Source organism: Eptesicus fuscus, chromosome 23 (assembly GCF_027574615.1).
Source record: "Eptesicus fuscus isolate TK198812 chromosome 23, DD_ASM_mEF_20220401, whole genome shotgun sequence".
NCBI classification, from domain to species: domain Eukaryota; kingdom Metazoa; phylum Chordata; class Mammalia; order Chiroptera; family Vespertilionidae; genus Eptesicus; species Eptesicus fuscus.
The window spans coordinates 24864206-24885116 of NC_072495.1; the positions used below are offsets into that span (position 1 = coordinate 24864206).

Below are 20911 nucleotides of genomic sequence, written 5' to 3' on the forward strand. Positions count from 1 at the left end.
CATCCATGATAAGAGAGAATCATGGATCGGCTGCCTCCTGCACGCCCCCCACTGGGGGGTCAAGCCCACAACCCGGGCATGTGCCCTGACCGGGAACCGAACCTTGGACCTCCTGGTTGACGCTCAACCACTGAGCCACGCCGACCCGGCCTGGGTGGAGATGTCTAATGAGGGCGGACGGAGAGCCGGGTCTGCAGTCAAGTGGTCTTGTTCTTCGGGCGTCCGGCGACGCTGTCATTGAGTCCCAAGATCATTCTCGCTCTGCCCCCTGACGCTGTGATGTGTCTCGTCTCACATGCTCATGACTGTACCTGGGGAACATTTGAATGCCCGCCTGGGACTTGGGGGCCCTTAGGGGTAGGGGGGGGCGGGCCGCGGCCCACGGGCGGTTTGGGAACAAGTTGGGTGATTTAGCTCGAAAGCCACAAGGTGGCAACATTTACCAAAAACCGCCTGGCATTTTCTTTCCCCACGAAGACGCGGAACTTGTTTTTCCAGCCGCGAGATTGGACGGCCGAGGGCGGGGGTCTAGCGGCCGTCGCTCAGGTCCTTAGCGGTCTCCGTTCGTCCCCGGGTTCAGACGCCGCCGAGAGTCTGAAATTGCTCCGTGCGGGCAAGCGGCCTCCCCTTTGGCCTCCGTTCCACCTCACGATCGGGGTGGACGGACTCGCCTCTCGTGTTGTTTTTCTCCGTGATTTATGACTTCGGTTACAGCGTCTTTTCCTGGGTTGCTTTAAAAGAAAAAAAAATGTTCTGGTCAAACCAGCCTTTACATTTTAAAACAAAGTGAAGCAAACAGACAACAGACCCCTAGCCTTTTATTAAAGGACAAGGTCGTGATTAAGGAAAAAAAAATCAATGACAGAATCTCAAGGAAATCAGTGTGCCTGGAACAGAGCCCCCTCCCCGGGTCACCGCCAGAGGCCCGGCGCTCCTGGGCGAGGACCCGCGTTTCCCCGTTCCCCTAAAGGAGCTCTGGGGACGGCGGGGTCTGTGGGGACCTGTGCGAGGGAGGCGCCGCGTGTGCTGGGCAGCGACGGAGCCATGCTATGCAGCTCTGATCGGGCTCTCCCCGCTCCTGGTTCTGTGGAGGAAGCCTTCACACGAGGGCGGAAGGAGAGCTGGGAGCCCTGTGCCCGTCAGCCACCGTCGTGTCCTCTCCACGCCGTGGCCCCTGAGAGTGGAGGGTGCAGAGAAGAGGTTTGAGCAGATTATGGCTCTTGCTCACAGTGTTTGGTGTGTGTGGTTTTCTTAAAAAATATATATCTATCTATCTATCTATCTGTCTATCTATATATCTATATCTATACTAATAAAAGGGTAATATGCTAATTAGACCGGACATCTTCCAGATGTCCTTTTGGACAAAGCCACAGTAGCGAGGGCTGAGGCAGAGGCGGTTAGGGGCGATCAGGCCTGCAGGCAGAGGTGGTTAGGGACAATCAGGCCTGCAGGCAGAGGTGGTTAGGGGTGATCAGGCAGGCAGGCAGGAGAGCAGTTAGGAGCAAGTGGTCCCAGATTGCAAGAGGGATCCCGGATTGGAGAGCGTTCAGGCCGGGCTGAGGGACTCCCCCTCGCCCCTGCCCGTGCACAAATTTCGTACACCGGGCCTCTAGTATATTATATATATAATTTTTATTGATTTCAGAGAGGAAGGGAGAGGGGGAGAGAGAGATAGAAACATCAATGACGAGAGAATTATTGAAGCCTCTTGCACACACACACACACACTACTGTTGATAGTAATACAGGTATCTCCCATTCCCCTCCCCTTCCTCCCTCCTCCCAGTCCCTACCCCCCCCCTCCCCGCCGGGGTCTTCACTGCCTTAGTGCCCGTGTCCATGGGCTATGCATATAAGTATATCAGTTCTTGGGTTTATCTCTTCTCGTCCCCCCAACCGCACATGGAGGTATGCCAGTCTGTTCCACGCCTCCCTGCTCTCGGGTCTTATTTTGTCGGCCAATCTGTTTTGTTCATTAGATTCCACAAATACGCGGGATCATGTGATATTTGTCTTTCTCAGCTTGGCTTCTTTCACTGAGCGTAGTATTTTCCAGGTCCATCCCTGCTGTCCCAAAGGGTAAGAGATCCCCCCCCTTTTTTTTTTTTTTTTTTTACAGCTGCCTAGTATTCCATCGTGTACATGTCCCACAGCTTTCCTATCCACTCATCTCCTGAGGGGCACTTGGGCTGTTTCCAGATCTTAGCTGTTGTGAATAACGCCGGCTCACAATGTTTTTGTTTTTGTTTTCTTCTTTCTTTCCCCTCTCGGTTTGCCGTGCTGCAGATGAAGTGGAAAGGGAAGGACCTGTTTGACTTGGTGTGCCGGACCCTGGGGCTGCGGGAGACCTGGTTCTTCGGGCTGCAGTACACGATCAAGGACACCGTGGCCTGGCTCAAGACGGACAAGAAGGTGGGGCTGGACGTGGATGAAGCCGGAGGGGCTGGTGTGCGCGCCGGCTCCCCCCGGAGCGTGGGCCCAGCGTGTCTGCTCGCCGTGGGGCTGGGCGGACCCCAGGGTAGAGAAGGGGGCTTTCCACCCCTCCCAGGCTCTCCCGGGCACGCAGAACCCACCGCCGTTAAAACTGCTGCCGCCCCTGGCTCCTCTCCTCGTCGTCCCCGGGCTGGCAGCTCACTGAGCCACTCGTCAGGCTTTGTGAATGAAAGTGACATAACGCATAACGTTACTTAGAATGTATGCCGTTGAAAGGTTTCCTTGGGGCTCATGTGCTTTATGAGATTTCATTTTATTTTAAATATGTTTTTATTGATTTCAGAGAGGAAGGGAGAGGGGAGAGAGAGAGAGAGAGAGATAGAAGCATCAGTGATGAGAGAGAAGCATTGATCGGCTGCCTCCTGCACGCCCCTCCCTCCCACTGGGGATGGAGCCCCCAACCGGGGCATGTGCTCTGACCCTGACCGGGAATCGAACCGTGACCTCCTGGTTCATAGGTCGATGCTCAACCACTGAGCCACGCTGGCGGCCGGGCTAAGAGTCTTTCCGAGAAACACCATGGCCCAACTCAGTCTAATGGTTCATGAGACCTAAGGAATAAAGCGCGCCGTGGTCCCTGTGATGAGGGAAGGGTGTCCCTGTAGTCCTCGTGATTTTCTGGGGCTTCCGCGGCCCGGAGAGGGCTCCCCGCAGCTCTGATGTGGCGCAGACGTGACCGTCGCCCGGGGAGACGGCCCTCCGGGGGGGCTCGTACGTGCACACAAAGACGTACGGACCTGCTAACCACGAAGGGGGTTGAGGCCAGGGCCACGTGTTCTTGTCCGCGGATCTCAGAGGAAGGCAGCGTCTAATTCCTACCCCAAATGGGACCCGACTTTATCATCTGCCGCGTGGCATGATAAGCCATAAAAGCCCCCCGGCTTTTGCCACTTGGACTCTAGACCCAAGTGTTCAGATTACTTACAGATGGACCCGCTCATCCGGATCTTCGTGTTGGAACCCCCCCCCCCCGCAGGTGATACATTCCGCACGGTACTTCCCAGTGATCTCGCACGTCACACTGCCCACCTTGTGCCGACGGCAGCAAGGTTGTCCGAGACCGGCCCTGGCTGGTGTGGCTCAGTGGATAGAGCACGGGCCCTCCGTGGACTGAAGGGTCCCGGGTTCGATTCCCGTCAAGGGCACGTGCCCGGGTTGCGGGCTCGATCCCCAGTGAAGGGCGTGCAGAAGGCAGCCAATCCATGATTCTCTCTCATCTTTGATGTTTCTCTCTCTCTCCTCTCTCCCCCTCTCCCTTCCTCTCTGAAATCAATAAAAATATATTGTAAAAAAAAAAAAAAATCTATAAAAAAAAAATACTAAAAAAAAAACTAAAAGACGATTGTCCGAGATCAGGTTTATTTTAAGTCTCCTGGGAACCACCGATTGGAATTGGGACGGGGGCGGGGCATGGAAAGCGATCTACCCAAGACAGCAAAACTCCCCCGTATCTTCTTGCGATTCTCGGCAAGGTGGATTTACGTCGTCTCCCTGCGTGTTGGCCAAACGGCTGCCGGACCGGGGGCGTCAGGAAGTCAGCTGTGACCCCTGTTCATGGGGACTCGGAGCCCGTCACGTGGCGTGTTTATGGCCTGGAGGGGAACTCGTTCTGGAGAGCAGATGGCGCAGGCTTTTCGGGGGGCGGGTGGGATTGCTGGAAGAGGAAAGGCGTGTGGCCTACTGCCTGCGCTCAAGTGCTTTTGTGGGGCGTCTCTGGAGGTCCTTGGAAAGACAGGGTCACCACGGGGGGACACATCTCACGGTCTCCCGCTTAGCTGGTGTTCAGCCGGTTTGACAGAGATTTAGCTCCTCGTCCTAAGCTCCATTCCAATACGGACCTTAAATGGCGGGGGTTGTTGGCAGCAAGAAAAGAGAATAAAGAAATATCCCACTGCTTTAAAAAAAAAATTAGAAAAAAAAAAACATTCCAGCCGGCCAGAAAGGGCAGTAGCCCAAGACCTCCGAGTCAGACATTTGTAATTGTTGACGGCCTCTGTGGCCTCGATAACACGCGTGCCTTCACCTGAGCTCTCCTCACCCCTCGGGCACACATTCATTAGCTTGCTTCAGAAAGGCCGTTTGAAGTAATCCCTCTTGTTAATCACAACCTCTGGGAAATGTGATGAATGTATTACTTTTTAAAAATATATTTTGATTGATTTCGGAGAGGAAGGGAGAGGGAAAGAGAGAGAGAGAAACATCCATGATGAGAAGAGAGTCATTGATCGGCCGCCTCCTGCACGCCCCTCACTGGGGATCGAGCCCGCAACCCGGGCATGTGCCCCTGCCCGGGAATTGAACCGGGACCTCCTGGGTTCAGAGGTCGACGCTCAACCACTGAGCCACACCGGCCGGGCATGTGATGAATTTAGAGGGGGACAAATATTTATAGGCTCCCTGCGAGAGGTTCTCTGATGGGGGTACGGGGAGGGGGGAGGTGCCAACGTCGCCTGTTTGTCGTCTGCGGTCCCGCAGGTGCTGGATCACGATGTTTCGAAGGAAGAGCCGGTCACCTTTCACTTCCTGGCCAAGTTTTACCCCGAGAACGCCGAGGAGGAGCTGGTTCAGGAGATCACGCAGCACCTGTTCTTCCTGCAGGTACAGTAGCTCCTCGCTCCGGGATCGCTCCCTCGGGCCGGGTGGCAGAGGCGTTGACGCGGCCCGACGAAGGAAGGAAGGCTGTCCGTGGCGTCCCCGGAGCTGACCGGGGAGGCCTCGCGTGGTGACAAGGTCCCGCCTCCAGAAAGCCGGTCCTTTCGGTTCTGAAATGGACAACGCCTTCAGGACAGGAGTAGATTCGAGTGCTGAGAAGGGGTGTCGGGCGAAACGGCAGACGTGTGATGGCGAACGATTGAAACCTCTTTGACGATAGATCCCGTTTCCCTGCTCCCTAACCCGAAAGTCCTCAGCCGTTGCACAGGGAGCCGAGAGAGAGTCTTACAAAGAACAGTTGTCCCCAAAGCTCAGCGTCCGTTCCTGTGGGGGCAGGGGTCCGGGACTCCAGCGCCACCTGGTTAATCCCTGCACGTCCCGCTTGATGCTACTCCCTGTCTGCGTGCTACTCCTCGCCTGTCATCGTCTCAGGCCTCCCTCCCTCCCTCCCTCCCTCATCGATGGCGAGCTCCTTAAAGGCTAGGCCCACGGAGTGCGCCGTAGGCGTTCCGTAAGTAACCCCTCAACCAGACTGAAGGGGTTTGGAGATCCGTCGCTAACTGTAGGTTCCAAGACAGCTAGCCGTCCGTCCGTCCGTCCGGGGGCGAGGTGGGGGCTGGTGGGCGGGGGCGGGTTAGTGTGAGGATGAAAACCTTGTCCGTTTTGCTGGTGTCCTTACCGCTGGATCCGAGCTTCCCCGGTGTTCAGGGTCGGTTACGGTGATTGGCGCCGGAGCTGCTCGTGTGCCCGCAGGCGCCTGCTGTCCGTGGTGGGGAAGAGGGCAGCCGGGGTGTCAATCACAGGGTCGATGGATGGTCTGTCACGTAGCCCGGGCTCAAAAATTAGGTCGAGCCTCGGGCTATTGCATTCATTCAGGAAATAGTAAGTTAATAACCTCCTTCCCCCCCGGCCCCGCCCAATTATTTTTCCGTTTGTTTTTTTCCTCACTTGAGGATATTTTTTCCATTGATTTTTAGGGAGAGTGGAGGAGAGAGGGAGAGAGAGACAGAGAGAAACATCGATGTGAGAGGAACACATTGATGGGTTGCCTCCTGCACCAGCCCCGACCAGGGCCCGGGCCGGGGAGGAGCCTGCCACCGAGGTACGTGCCCTTGACTGGAATCGAACCCGGGACCCCTGGGTCCGTCCGCTGGCCGCTGCTCTATCCACCGAGCCAGGCTCGGTTCATCTCGGTTGTAACCATGAAGACGGTCTTTCCTCCTCCGCACTTGATCGTGAGCAGAAGGCGATGAGGGGTGTTCACGCATGGCCGTCTCACCAGTAACTTCTCAGCGCCTGAGCCCCCACCCTGTCTGCAGCAGTAAAAAATAAAATAAAATAAAATAAAATAAAAAGGAATCGTCCCCTTTTGTCAGCGTCGTTAGCAGGCCGGCTCGGCAGGTGGCCCTCCTCGGGACGCCCTGCGGCTGTCCCGCCGTGACCGGCTGCGCGGCTCGCTGCCACGTGTCCCCTGTCGCCCCTTCCAGGTGAAGAAGCAGATCTTGGATGAAAAGATCTACTGCCCGCCCGAGGCGTCTGTGCTGCTGGCTTCGTACGCCGTCCAGGCCAAGGTAGGCTCCAAGAAGGAGAACTCAGTTTTGTGCGGCAGGAACGTGTCGCGCGCCAGTCTGTTTCTCGGGGTTTTCTAGAATTCAGGCAGGCTTCCCCCAGCGAGGGGGGAGGGCCTGGGGGGAACCGAGTCTCACTTCTGTATGATCTCGTGAGCATGTGTGTGTGTGTGTGTGTGTGTGTGTACACGTTAGTGTGTAGCTTGATAACTTTTCTTTGTGATCTCATTGTGCACACGTGGTTCCTTACACTTACTGAACCAACCTCTCCTTTTTCTTTTTCTTTCTTTTAAAATATATTTTTGTTGATTTCAGAGAGGAAGGGAGAGGGAGAGAGAGAGAGAGAAACATCCATGATGAGAGAGAATCATGGATCGGCTGCCTCCTGCACACCCCCCACTGGGGATGGAGCCCGCAACCCGGGCATGTGCCCTGTCCGGGAATCGCACCGTGACCTCCTGGTTCCTAGGGTGACGCTCAACCCCTGAGCCACGCCGGCCGGGCCCAACCTCTCTTATTATTAACCAGGAAAAAGGAATTGACGATCTCCCGTTTGGGTCAAACATGGCCTTTAGGTCAGAAAGGCCCAGGTGCTCACTGCAAACTCATCTTCGGTGGACCAGCAGCCCTGTGGGATGTGGCCCTCACCGTCCCCTAGAGAGTGGCCCGCTCCCTCCACCCCGATGGGCACGGCAGCTCTCTGGCCCCTGAGCCCCGTTGAGCTGCCTGGCTAGCGGAAGGGCGTTCCCAGTGATTGACAATGGCAGGAAAGGGAGACCAGTGATCTTGTGTTTCTGTCCTCCCTGTTTCTGTAAGACCCATGACAGGGCCAGCCCAGGGGGCCTGAGGTCCCCCTGATTTCCACTTCAGTCACGTGCCACTTTCTCTCGTCCCCTCTGCTCACTCACGACCTTTCACCGCCGCATAAAGAAGTTCCAGAATTAGGGCATTTTTTTTTTTTAATATATATTTTATTGATTTTTTTTACAGAGAGGAAGGGAGAGGGATAGAGAGTTAGAAGCATCGATGAGAGAGAAACATCGATCAGCTGCCTCCTGCACACCCCACACTGGGGATGTGCCCGCAACCAAGGTACATGCCCTTGACCGGAATCGAACCTGGGACCCTTGAGTCCGCAGGCCGACGCTCTATCCACTGAGCCAAACCGGTTACAGCAGAATTAGGGCATCTTGATTGCTGTGGTGATTTTTGTATCGTCTTCTGCTAGTGTTTTCCTTTGCAGTTAGAGGTGTCTGTCCCCTGACGCCACATCCCTGCAGTGTTACCAAAATGAATAAGACGCTCTTCACTCCTTAGCTTTTTCTGACGTAGCTTCATGGGATTTCAGGTCAGAGTCAGGAAGTAACCCGTTAGCCTGTCACTTGGCGGAGGAAGGAGTCCGTACGTGCTAGTCAGACCGACAAGCCCCGGGAGTCACTCGATGACTCGGAGTCATCTGACGCCCGGGCTAATGGCTGCAGGGTGCTCGCCGGCCTGAACGAGCGGGTGTTGATTCTGTCACAGCACAGACTAAGCCACGTGCCCAAGGTCATTCGGGCAATCTTGGGGTAAAGCTAAAGGCAGAATTCATGGCCCTGGGCTTACATTTTGTGCCTCCCCCTGTTCCACTGCCCAGAGAAATGAGTCATTGGGGGAAAGGAAAAAAAAAAAAAAAAAGACCCACAGAAAATGGGCCTTGATTCAACGAAGACATATGCTTCCTTTTATGCTTTGATTAAGAATATTAATAACAGGAAAAATGTGCCCTTTCAATCAGAATCACCCTGACAGCGATGAAGCAGTCATTGTCACCCTCATTAAATCCGAGCACTTCCTGGCCCGGAACGGAGTTCCTGTTTAGCACGCTCTCTCCCCAGCTGAGTGGAGGCCCCGGCGCTCAAGGACACCCCCTCTCTCCTTGAAGGGCTTCCATCTCAAAGGCTGCGTTTTCTTTGCATGGATTTTGGGCCACAAATTCAAAGGCCACCTGTGTGTATGTATACATGTGTGTGTGTGTGTGTGTGTGTGTGTGTGTGTGTGTGTGTGTGTGTTTGTGGGGGGCGGGAACTTGTCTGGGAACCAGCAGATGTTTGCTTAAACAGATTTCACCGTAGGAAAGCCCTACTAATTTAGAGATGAAAGTGATTCACAGAGCACATATGTGGCTCATATGGAGGAGGATGTTCTGTGTGGGGGTTTTTTTTGTTTGTTTTTTTTCCGGTGTAAATTCTCAGGATCTCACAAATAAAGGGAATCTATGACTTCGAGTCTGCATTTGGGAAACGAGGGATTATTTTTACATCCTCCCCAGTTTCCAGAACTGCTGGTTAATATTAAGCGTATTTCTGATGATAGTATTTATAAGATCTTAGATGCCTGTAGTGTTTTATCGTTTTTACAAATTGTTGTAACATGAATATTTTGTGCAATTCTCCGTGTAGTCTTTGCCATAAGCCAGGGCTTGAAAAGTATTATGCCTGTCTTATGGGTGACGGATTTAAGGCTCAGAATGGAGTAATAATTGGTCTAAAGTCACGATACTTTATATTAATTTTTAAAAATTTTTTCATTGATTTCAGAGAGGAGGGAAGAGGTAGAGAGAGATAGAAGCATCAATGATGAGAGAGAATCACTGAATCGGCTGCCTCCTGCACGCCCCACAGTGGGGATCGAGCCCGCAACCCGGGCCTGTGCCCCGACTGGGAATCAAACCGTGACCTCCTGGTTCATAGGTTGAAGCTCAACCACTGAGCCACACCGGCCGGGCTAATTCTTTTTTTTTTTTTTTTTTTCCTAATGGAATTTGTAGCCCGTAACTCAGTGGACAGGATGTGAAGCAGAATGGAACTAGAGAACGGGGTCCGGATGGGAAACCTAGGGTCTGGTTGCCTAACTCCACACTTTGCTCTCGCCCCTCACGGTCTGCTGCCTGAGGGAGGTCTCCAGGCATCACACATGCCGTTCGCTAAACCCTAGATTCAGCCCGGCCGGCGTGGCTCAGTGGTTGAGCATCAACCTGTGCACCAGGAGGTCACGGTTCGATTCCCGGTCAGGGCACATGCCCGGGTGGTGGGCGCGACCCCCAGTGGGGGGGGCCTGCAGGAGGCAGCCGACCAATGATTCTCCCTCATCATTGATGTTTCTGTCTCCCTCTCCCTCTCCCTCTCCCTTCCTCTCTGAAATCAATAAAAAAAAATATATATATATATTTTTAAAATCCCAGATTCATTTGTATGGTCACATTAGTCCAGACTTTTCGGTAAATCCCCCTGGTTCCTCCCATCACGTTCAGTTTGTTTTCTTCCACGGCCTTTCTGAGACGGAAAGGACCTTTAGAAGTGTGTGTGTGGGGGGGGGGAGGGGAATTGAGCTCATTAGCACGCGGACCGTAATTACCCACCAGTGTGTCCATGACAGTGTTCTAGCTGTTTGCGTGATATACACACAGTTCATTCCGAAGCATAAAGAAACAGTCACCCTCAAAGTGAAAACACAAATATTCATCATACGGTCCAGTTGACAAGGACCACACTTGTTGGTTGGGGTTTGAGTTACAGATGAATCAAAAGTAGGGGCTGGGCTTTCGGTTCAGTCCACAGGGCAGGGCACGGCAAACCGTCCCGCGGTGTCTGATTAAGGTGTCACATATTTGTCCTCATCCCCCCATTCCCATCCCACACCCCTCCCCACGGATGCCCCAACCCCCTGTTGAACTTAACCATTGGTTAGGCTCATATGCATGCACACAAGTCCTTTGGTTGATCTCTCCCCCTCCCCCCACCCTCCCCTATCCTCCCTCTGAGGCCCGATAGTCCGATCGATGCCTCCTTGTTTCTGGTTCTGTTCTTGTTCATCAGTCTATGTTGTTCATCATTTCCCCTAGATGAGCGAGATCATGTGTCACTAGAGATATACTTATAAGAACTGAATGTGAGACGAGCAGTAATAGTTATGCTGACAGGCAAATGAATCAGTCTGTAGTGAGTTTCTTTCTGGACCAACAGTTCTTTTGAGACCCAATTTCAATGTCCACCAGTTCCTTATGTGTACATGTCAGCACTGACCCCTCAGCTCTGGATGGTGGACAAATGGTGGTAATGCAGGTCCGACTCCCTCTGGTTTGGTCTCGGCCGGACCCAGGGGCACGGCTTCACCCGGACTCAGGGGCACGTGGCCTCACCCGGACTCAGGGGCACGTGGCCTCACCCAGACCCAGGTGCGCGCTGCCTCACCCGGACCCGGGACCCAGCCTCACCCGGATCCAGGGGCACACAGCCTCACCCGGACCCGGGATCCAGCTTCACCCGGACCCAGAGGCGCGTGGCCTCACCCGGACCCAGGGGCGCGTGGCCTCTCCCTTAGTCGGTATTCTTTGGTCCAGGTTAGGGACAGGGTGCCAGAAAGCAATTAAGAAGCTGGGCGTACGTAAGATACACGTAGAGGGTGTCGAGAGATGAGGCTGGAGATGTCGGCAGGGGGCCACATCCTAGAAGGTCTTAACTTTGTCCTGTGGGTGATAAAGAGCCAGGGAAAGGTTTGTATTTTAGGCAGAGTTTTGGTGGCTTGCTGAAGGACATATTGGAGGGGGAGGCAGGTTTGGAAACAGGGAGCCCTGTTAGCAGGCTGGGGTCCTCCCGGTGAGAGACTGGGAATGAGGCTCACACCTCGGGCAGTGGTGAGTTGGAGGGGGGGGGTGAGGGGGGAAGGGAGGGATGGGGGAAGTGCTGACTTAAAAAAAACACCCAGGAGGTAAAGGCTGATGCAAACGATGCTTCCCTCTGCTTATCTTTTTCGCACATCCTTTTTACAAAATGCTGCAATTTTCCCCACGCCGCGTTGATTTTTAGATGTATCTGTGTCCTGCGTCTAGATTTAGCCCATTAGTTCTAACCACTGTATCGTAACCATTGACAGACAAACCTGGTTTATCCCTCCTTCCTTCTGAGGAAGAGGTAGGGTTAGTTCCTGCTTTTCCAACAGCGCTTTACTGAAAATCCTTTTATGCGATTCCTTGGGTAAACGTGCAAAAGCTCCCTCCCCTTGAGTTAGGTTTCTAGAGGTAGAACGACATCAATTATCCCTGAACGTAAAGAGCTCTGCACGTTTAGAAGGAAGAGGCAGCAGAGAAATGGGCGCCGGGCGTATGAACAACGGGCACTTTAAAGAAGAGAAAACGAGAGTGATGAGTAAAAACAAAACAAAAAAATGCTCCATCTCACTAGTAATCAAGAGAAAGAGAAATTAGAGCGACCGTCAGGCAACGTTCCAAACCCATACGCTTGACAGGGAGCAATAAACCCATGGATGCAATAGGAACGCCGTTGAGGCTCATTTGCTGGGATGGATGGGCCTCGGTGGAGTGATGGGTGAGGGAGGGGCCGGTCAGGTGAGGAGACACCCCCGCCGACCCCGAATCCTCGCTCTGGGTGACTGATCCAGAGAGAGTCCTGTACAATGTGCCCTTTCCACTGAAAACTGCCAGGACAGATAGATCCATCTCGTGTTTTAAAACCACTGAGCCATCTATACTAATAAAAGAGTAATATGGTAATTAGACCCGGAGACCTTCCGGAGACCTTCCGGACAAAGCCATGGTGGCGGGGCCGAGGCAGAGGAGGTTAGGGGCGGTCAGGCTGGTGGGGGGGGGCAGTTGGGGGCGATCAGGCTGGCGGGGGGGGGGGGTGGGGGTGATCAGGCCGGGGGGGGGGGCGCAATTGGGGGTGATCAGGCTGGCGCAGGGGGGCAGTTGGGGACGATCAGGCCGGCAGGTAGAGTGGTTAGGGGCGATTAGGCAGGTAGGTGAGTGATTAGGAGCCAGTGGTCCTGGATTGCGAGAGGGATGTCTGACTGAGGGATCGGTAGTTGGATATCCCCTGAGGGGTCCCGGATTGAAGAGAGTGCAGGCCGGACTGAGGAACCCCCCCCCCCCCAATCACTGTGCACAAATATCGTGCACCGGGCCTCTAGTATTTCATAAAAAAGGAGGGACTCCGGGTTGTTTAAATCTCTCTTTATTGGGAGATATTTAGGTTTGTTATTCTTTCTATTATTCTTCAGTTATTTAGACGGATGTAGCGAACATCCGTGAATGTGAGCACATAAACAACGTTTCTCTGATCGATACCAAGAAATGGCATAACTGGGTCGAAGGATAAGAACATTTAAAATGTAAACCAAGACGCGAAGGCCGCGGATGGTGTGATTCCACTCCCGTGAAATGTCCACTGTGGGCAGCTCCGCAGAGACAGAAAGTGGACCTGGTGGTGGCGATGGGATGGAGGGAGGGAATCGGGAGTCGCTGCTAATGGGTATGGGATGTCTTTTTGGGGCAATAGAAATATTCTGGAATTAGATAGCGGTGATAGATGCACAACATTCTGAACATGCTGGAAACCACGAAATTAGATGCTGCAAATGGTGCATTGTCTGCATGTAAATTTTACCTCAATTTAAAAAAAAAATAGGTGTGGCCACATTGCCCTCCAGCGTAACTTCTAAGAACGGTGTGTGAGAATACCTGTTCTCCACATCCTCATGCTGTCAGTCTTTTACATGTTTGCTAATCTGACAGGAAAAAAAATATATAGATTTTTCAAAGTTTCCATTTCCTTGCTGACCATTGGGGCTGAGCGTCTTTTCACAGATTTACTTTCCTCTGTGAGTCTGGTGTTTATGACCTGCCCATTTTTCTCCTCTACTGTTTATCTTTTTTATTTTAATTTTTTATTTACTTATTTTATTTTTTAAAAATATTTTTATTGATTTCAGAGAGGAAGGGAGAGGGAGAGAGAGAGAGAGAGAAACATCAGTGATGAGAGAGAATTATGGATCAGCTGCCTCCTACATGCCCCCTACTGGGGATCGAGCCTACAACCCGGGCATGTGCCCTTGGCCGGAATGGAATCTGACCCTTCAGTCCGCAGGCCGACGCTCTATCCACTGAGCCAAACCAGCCAGGGCAATTTTTATTTTGTAATTTTCATTGATTACGGTATTACATGTGTACATATCTTCCCATCGCCCTTTTCTCGTTGATTTATAGGAGCTCCGTTTATGATGGGTATTAACCTTTTATCTCTTTTTTTTTTTCCCTTACGTGTCAGACTGTCAATCTTTTGATGTTTTGAGTGACTTTTTAGAATGGCTTCACCCACCATTATTATACGCATGTCCGTCTACATTTCGTCCTGGTATTTTGATGGCTTTTCACTGATGGCTCAAGGCTTTAATCCATCTGTGTTCTAGTGACGGAGGTGCGTGCGGCAGGGATCCGATTATTTATGCGATATACGTATTGATGAAACCTTTTATGTTTTGTGAGATCCCGTCCGGAGCGTTTTGTCTAACTTTCCACGCCGACAGGCCGGGGAGAGTCTTTAACCTCCAGAAGGATAATCAGTATCTGCTTCACGTAAGGATTGACTCCCAGAAGCCCCCATACACGGTCAACTCCTGTCTTGAATTTAAATTCAGTTGGCTTATCATCAGGGGTGGATCCAGGTTTTGTGCGGCCTGAAGTTTCTATAACCTCGGGAGTTTCGTTCTGTCGTTTATTTTTTCCAACCCAAGAATACAAATTATGAGTATAAAGCTGGGCCCAGAGACTTGAAACCCCAGCGTCGTTGGCTTCACAGGAAACTCGGACCCGGGCTACCGTCTCAGGGTGCGTTTGTACATAAAAGGCGGAGGACAGCCGTCTCTCCCTGTGCCGCGGCACGACTTCCTTTTATCTTCGCCAGCTGCCACCACCTAAGGATCTTCTTCTTCTTCTGTTTCTTAAAGGCTCACTTAAGAGCCGACGCACACATCAAGGAGGCTTTCATGTGGCAAGTGGAGTCAGCCCGGGCCCTGTGAGCCGGGTCTTTGCTGCCTCTGCACTGCTCAGACGTAACCTATTTGATCAGCGGAGTCGCCGGGAAGCTCAGTAGGATAATGTGGGTCGTTAATCTTACAAGCCTTTGGAACCTGGATTTACAACCTTAACTCTGCATATCTGCTTACTTGTGCATTACAGTCCGGTCAGCACTCCTGAGAGGCATGCAAATGCCGCGAGCAGGGCTTTCTTCGGCCCTCCTACCCCCTTGAAAAATCTAGCTGGTTCAGTGGATGGAGCGTGGGCCAGGGGCGCGTGCCGAGTTGCGGGCCCGACCCCCTACAGGGCGTGTGGGAGGTGGTCAATCCATGATTCTCTCTCATCATTGATGTTTCTTTCTTTCTTTCTTTCTTTCTTTTTTTAAATGTACTGCATTGATTTTAGAGAAGAAGGAAGGAGAGAGAGATAGAAACATCAATGATGAGAGAGAATCATTGATGGACTGCCTCCTGCACGCCCCCTACTGGGGACCGAGCCCACAACTCAGGCATGTGCCCCTGGCCGGAATCGAACCTGGGACCCTTCAGTCCGCAGGTTGACGCTCTATCCATTGAGCCAAACCAGCCAGGGCTCATCATGGGTGTTTCTATCTCCCTCTCCCTTCCTCTCTGAAATCAATAATAATAATAATTAAAAAAAAAAAAAAAGATCAGAGAGGCAGGCAGTGACCGGTGTCATTCTGAACAACCGAGAGAAGTTAACAATAATACGTGACATTGTAACCAGGAGCCAGGCACTACGCCGAGTGCTTCCCCGGATTGGCTTCCTTCATCCTTGTCACCCACTATGAGGCAGGCACGTTAGGACCCTTGCTTTCCAGATGAGGAAGTGGAGGTTTAGAGGGGGGGGAGGGGTGCCTTACTCAAGGCCACAGCGGGGACACACTCTGCAGCCCCCACTTCAAACCCTTTAGGACCAGCGCTCTCATTTGATGAATTTAGAAGACACGCCGAGAGGTGACACGGCTTGAGCTTTTATCGTTCAACATCAGGTTGTCCTGAGTGCTGTGTGTCAACCATCATTTTTTTTATTGATTTCAGAGAAGAAGGAAGAGGGAGAAAGAGATAGAAACATCCATGATGAGAGAGAATCGTGGATCGGCTGCCTCCTGCACGTCCCCCACTGGGGATCCAGCCCACCACCCGGGCGTGTGCCCTTGACCGGAATCGAGCCTGGGACCTTTCAGTCCGCAGGCCGACGCTCTATCCACCGAGCCAAACCGGTTTTGGCTCCATCATTTTTTTTAAATTATTATTTCCTGGGCAGACTTACGCATCCTGAGAAAGAAAAGGATTATCGTTCTTCAATCGGGAAGTAAATCCCCGAGTCCCTATCCTGGGAGAACACATTGCCCGGGTCTGGCCCTCCGGGGACCGGCTCTGCAGCTTTAGGAAAGCCAGGCCGCCTTTCACCCGTGTCTTTGTCTGGATGACACACGTGAGTGACAGCGCTGGCATCGCATCTTCCCAGAGCGGTTTTTTTTTTCAGAGCCTTGAGTGAAAGGCATTAAGCAGGCCGCCAGCCCTCTCCCCAGCTCCCACCGAGCCCTCGGCTCCGGTGACTGGCCACCGAGCAGCCATCGGCAGGGAGAGGCCCTTATCACACCTTGCGCGCCGCCGCGGCCACGGTCGCGTTTCGTGGCTTCCTTTCCGAAGCTCGTGCTTTTGGAGCGACGGCTTTCTCAGCCGGTTTAGGAACCACGGCCCCCGTTCCCTGCGAATGTCACATTTTCATCAGCGCGTCGCCGCCCGCGGGGATTGCGCGGCCGCGTCCAGAGAGATGTAATCAGCTCTGAGTTTTCATTCGGGGATCACACGCCAGCAAGGTTGAAATCTTGACTTGTCATCGGGATTGGATTGCTCCCTGGAGCTGGGAGGGAATGGGGCCCGCGTCCAGCTGTTCAGAAAATGACAGTTGTCTCTCGAATCTCAACCGCCCGCTCTCCCTCTCTTCTCCCCCCTCAGTACGGCGACTACGACCCCTCTGTTCACAAGCGGGGATTTCTGGCCCAAGAGGAACTGCTGCCGAAAAGGGTAAGGCATCCCATGTTCCCTGTCTGGGGAGGGATCGCAACCGAAGGACCTGAAGGAATAACGGAAGGACGTGGCAAGAGCGTTATTATAAATGTTTGGTCATCAATTCTTTCTTTTTAATTTAAGAAAAATATATTTATTTTTATCGATTTCAGAGAGGAAGGGAGAGGGAGAGGGAGGTGGAAACATCCACGATGAGAGAGCGTTATTGATCGGCTGCCTCCTGCGCGTCCCTCCACTGGGGATCGAACCCACAACCCAGGCAATGTGCCCTGACCAGGAATCGAACCGTGACCTCCTGGTTCACAGGTCGACGCTCAACCACTGAGCCACGCCGGCCGGGCTGTAATCGATCTTGAGTGGAGAGTACGGAATTTCTGTTGAGAATATTAAAAAAGGAAAGGTTCACGCAATGAGTTTGGGGCTGCCAGGACTCGCATGGCCTGCAAACGGTCCTTTTTTATTCAAATATATTTTTATTGATTTCAGAGAGGAAGGGAGAGAGCCAGAGAGGTAGAAACATCCATGATGAGAGAGAGCCATTGATTGATTGGCTGCCTCCTATCGAGCCCATAACCCGGGCAGGTGCCCCTGGCCGGAATCGAACCTGGGACCCTTTAGTCCGCAGGTCGATGCTCTATCCACTGAGCCAAACCGGCTAGGGCCAAATGGTCCTTCTGTTCAAAGTGGGAGAGCTCGATCCCCAATAGGGGGCGTGCAGAAGGCAGCCCATCAGTGATTCTCTCTCATCATTGATGTTTCTCTCTCTCTATCCCTCTCCCTTCCTCTCTGAAATCAATAAAGGAATATATTTAAAATAATAATAATAAAAAGAAAATAGCTGTGCTGTTCTGTCGAAGTGATGCGTCATGATGAACACGGCACACAATACCGAACCTCCGTGTGTGTGTGTGTGAGTGTGTGTGTGTGTGTGTTTTATGTTGCCCTCTCTTTCGCCAGGTAATAAATCTGTATCAGATGACTCCGGAAATGTGGGAGGAGAGGATCACAGCCTGGTACGCGGAGCACCGAGGCCGGGCCAGGTGAGGCGGCTTCCTTTTCGGTTTATATTTCTTTAGGGGCTTTTTTTTTTTTTTAAACAAACTGTAAAACCAGGACGTGCTTGTCGAACAAAGTGCCTTCCTGGAGTATATGAAAGAAAAGAGAGAGCTGGGAGTATGTTCGGTTTTGTAGGAATCCCTTTCCCAGCACCTGTGAGCACGGGCACTTCCCGCCCGCCGGGGTGTACGGGCCTGTGTGCGTCGGTGATTTCGTTCCCTTTTAAGAATTCCACCGTAGAGAGAGACCCCACAGCGTCTGCGCCGATTTCTCTACCGACGGCATTTGGAGTAGCTAGAGGCTTTCCCCTTTTACCAAGCGTGCTGCAGTGTGCACCCTGGTATATGGTTACGTAATGGGCTGCGTGATCCGCCCGCGGATTCCTTAGAAGAGTTGCTGAGTCAAAGGATGCATTTTGAGTTTTGACAGGAGCCACCAGATTGCCCCCCAAAGAGGTGGCACCTGTTCACGTGCCCATCAGCAGTGTGTGAGTGTCTCCACGCCGCCCCCCCACCCCACCATGCTCTTCCCAACACCTGTTGTTTTTTTTTAAAATTATTTTTATTGATTTTAGAGAGGAAGGGAGAGGAATAGAGAGAGATAGAAACATCAGTGATGAGAGAGAAACATTGATCAGCTGGGGATGTGCCCGCAACCAAGGTACATGCCCTTGACCGGAATCGAACCTGGGACCCTTCAGTCCGCAGGCTGACGCTCTATCCACTGAGCCAAACTGGCTAGGGCAACACCTTTTTTATCAATCCAATTTTTATCATCTAAAAGGTCAAATGTATCAAATATTAATCAGCATTTCCCCGATCACTTTAGGAATTGGTCATCTTTTCATTCCCTTTCACATTTTTAAAAAAATATATTTTTATTGATTTCAGAGAGGAAGGGAGAGGGGGAGAGAGATGGAAATAATCATGACGAGAGAGAATCATTGATCGTCTGCCTCCTGCACGCCCCCTACTGGGGATCGAGCCCGCAACCCGGGCATGTGCCCTTGACCGGAATCGAACCCGAGACCCTTCAGTCCACAGGCGGATGCTCTATCCACTGAGCCAGACCAGCCAGGGCTGTTCCCTTCTGCTGATGCGGATGGGGGACCCTGCTGGATCTCGCCGTGTAGCATAGACTCCGGGTCGGGAAGAGCGTCGCGGGGCTCCGCTCTGGCTCGCTTGCGCACCCAGCGTGGTGTGCGCCTGCCCTCCGGCTTCCTCTCTCAGCTCCAGTGTCTTTCCTGTCCCCACAGGGACGAGGCCGAGATGGAGTATTTGAAGATAGCGCAGGACCTGGAGATGTACGGCGTGAACTACTTCGCCATCCGGGTACGTGGAAGCTTCTCCGAGTTCCCCGCGTGCAGCCGGAGACAGACCCAGGGGCCGACTGCGGAAATGGGTTACTCTCCCATTCTGGGTCGGAGACTCTTTTTTTTGTTTTTGTTTTAAATAAATATATGTTCATTGTTTTCAGAGAGGAAGGAGAGGGAAAGAGAGAGAGAAACATCCATGATGAGAGCGAATCGTCCATCGGCTGCCTCCTGCACGCCCCCTACTGGGGATCGAGCCCGCAACCCGGGCATGTGCCCTTGACTGGAATTGAACCCGGGACCTTTCAGTCTGCAGGCCGATGCTCTATCCACTGAGCCACACCGGCTGGGGCTGGATCAGAGGAGACTCTTGCACGGTTCAGTGGTGAAGGGGAGGGAAGGGGAGAGGGCCCTACAGCCTCGTTGTCTACTTTTGGGGCTTCAGCTAGATCCGAGGTAATTAAGTGTCGGTGTAGCCTCCGGGGCCTGGGGCCGGTCCCGGGCTGAGCAGAAACCTGTTTGAATGCTTGAGTGCAACATTGGAGTATTTCCATCCGGCTCTGCGAGACCCGGGCCCCGCGGGGAGCACCTGTGTGTACTTCCTCCCCAAGGGCAGGAGGAGAGCGAAGCCGCTTTTATGTCTCACTGCCGCGTGGGGGTGTGGACTCTTGTTCTCCCCGGCAGGCTAATTGGATTTTTATTCAGATCATTAATTGTCCACTGTCCGCTGGGAGCCGATGGCTCCTGCCTCAGGATGGCCTTTGTTTGCAGTCCGGGGCTGGGCCTTTCCAGCCTGCTGGAGGCTCCTCGCAAAGGAATTCCTGCGAATCCGTCGAGCTATTGCATCACTAGCTCCAAGCTACAGAATCGTAGACGGCAAAGCAACCATCCTTTTTGGGGATCCCTGTAAATATGATATTACATTTGGGTACATTGGAACACATTTAAAATAGTCTAGGGCAGTGGTCGGCAAACTGTGGCTTGAGAGCCGCGGTTTGCCGCTCTGTTGACTAATGAGTTTGCTGACCACTGACCTAGACTCTCGATTCCAATAATTACAGGCTGTGGTTGTTCCTTGTGATTAAGCCCCTATCCCAGTGGTCGGCAAACTCCTTAGTCAACAGAGCCGCAGTTTGCCGATCACTGGTCTACGGTAAGCTGTCTACCTGATGTTTTTGTTTTTGTTTCTTCTAAATACAGATTTTAAAAATATATGTTTTATTGATTTTTTACAGAGAAGAAGGGAGAGGGAGAGAGAGTTAGAAACATCGATGAGAGAGAAACATCCATCAGCTGCCTCCTGCACCACCCCCCACTGGGGATGCGCCCACAACCAAGGTACACGCCCTTGACCGGAATCGAACCTGGGACCCTTCAGTCTGCAGGCCGACGCTCTATCCACTGAGCCACACCGGCCAGGGCTAAATACAGATTTCTACATGGATTACTTCGCTTAACATAAGACACACCGACAAATGATGCTGTGTCACCTGTAAGCAGGTGCCTAACGGGTTTTCCATCCGAATGCAGAAGGTCGTTTTCTCAAGTTTTACTGATTTGAATCTGCTCATTGTTTGGTTTCTCCTGGGCCCGACTAATTAAACGCATTCCCGTGGTTGGTCAGCACAGTCCCTCTTGCTCCATCGTGCCCACCACCTCGAGTCAAAGAAAATTGGGGTGTTTTGCAATCCCCGAAAAAACCGTTCCGTCAAGCGGCCCGATGTCGGTCTGTGTGTGTGTGGTTTCTTACGTTACGCAACAGACAGACAACGCTAACGGCCCTCGTCATTGTCTGTGTTCAAGTTCCTGCTTTCACCATCCATGTGTGCACTGAGAGCCATGTGAAAGGGGCTGCTTGAGTCTCCATCTCTCTCTCTCTCTCTCTCTCTCTCTCTCTCTCTCTCTCTCTCTCTGAAAT

At 52.5% G+C, this 20911-nt stretch overlaps 1 protein-coding gene across 3 annotated transcripts in view; it reads left to right on the top strand.

Moving 5' to 3' along the window:
• NF2 (NF2, moesin-ezrin-radixin like (MERLIN) tumor suppressor) overlaps positions 1-20911 on the top strand; it is a 71535-nt gene that overhangs the window by 22628 nt on the left and 27996 nt on the right. For all 3 annotated transcript variants that reach the window (XM_054712471.1, XM_054712472.1, XM_054712473.1), the window contains exons 2-7: positions 2290-2415; positions 4972-5094; positions 6636-6719; positions 16554-16622; positions 17583-17665; positions 18937-19012. In XM_054712471.1, coding sequence (XP_054568446.1) covers positions 2290-2415; positions 4972-5094; positions 6636-6719; positions 16554-16622; positions 17583-17665; positions 18937-19012 — 561 coding nt within the window. The remainder of the gene's footprint in view (positions 1-2289; positions 2416-4971; positions 5095-6635; positions 6720-16553; positions 16623-17582; positions 17666-18936; positions 19013-20911) is intronic.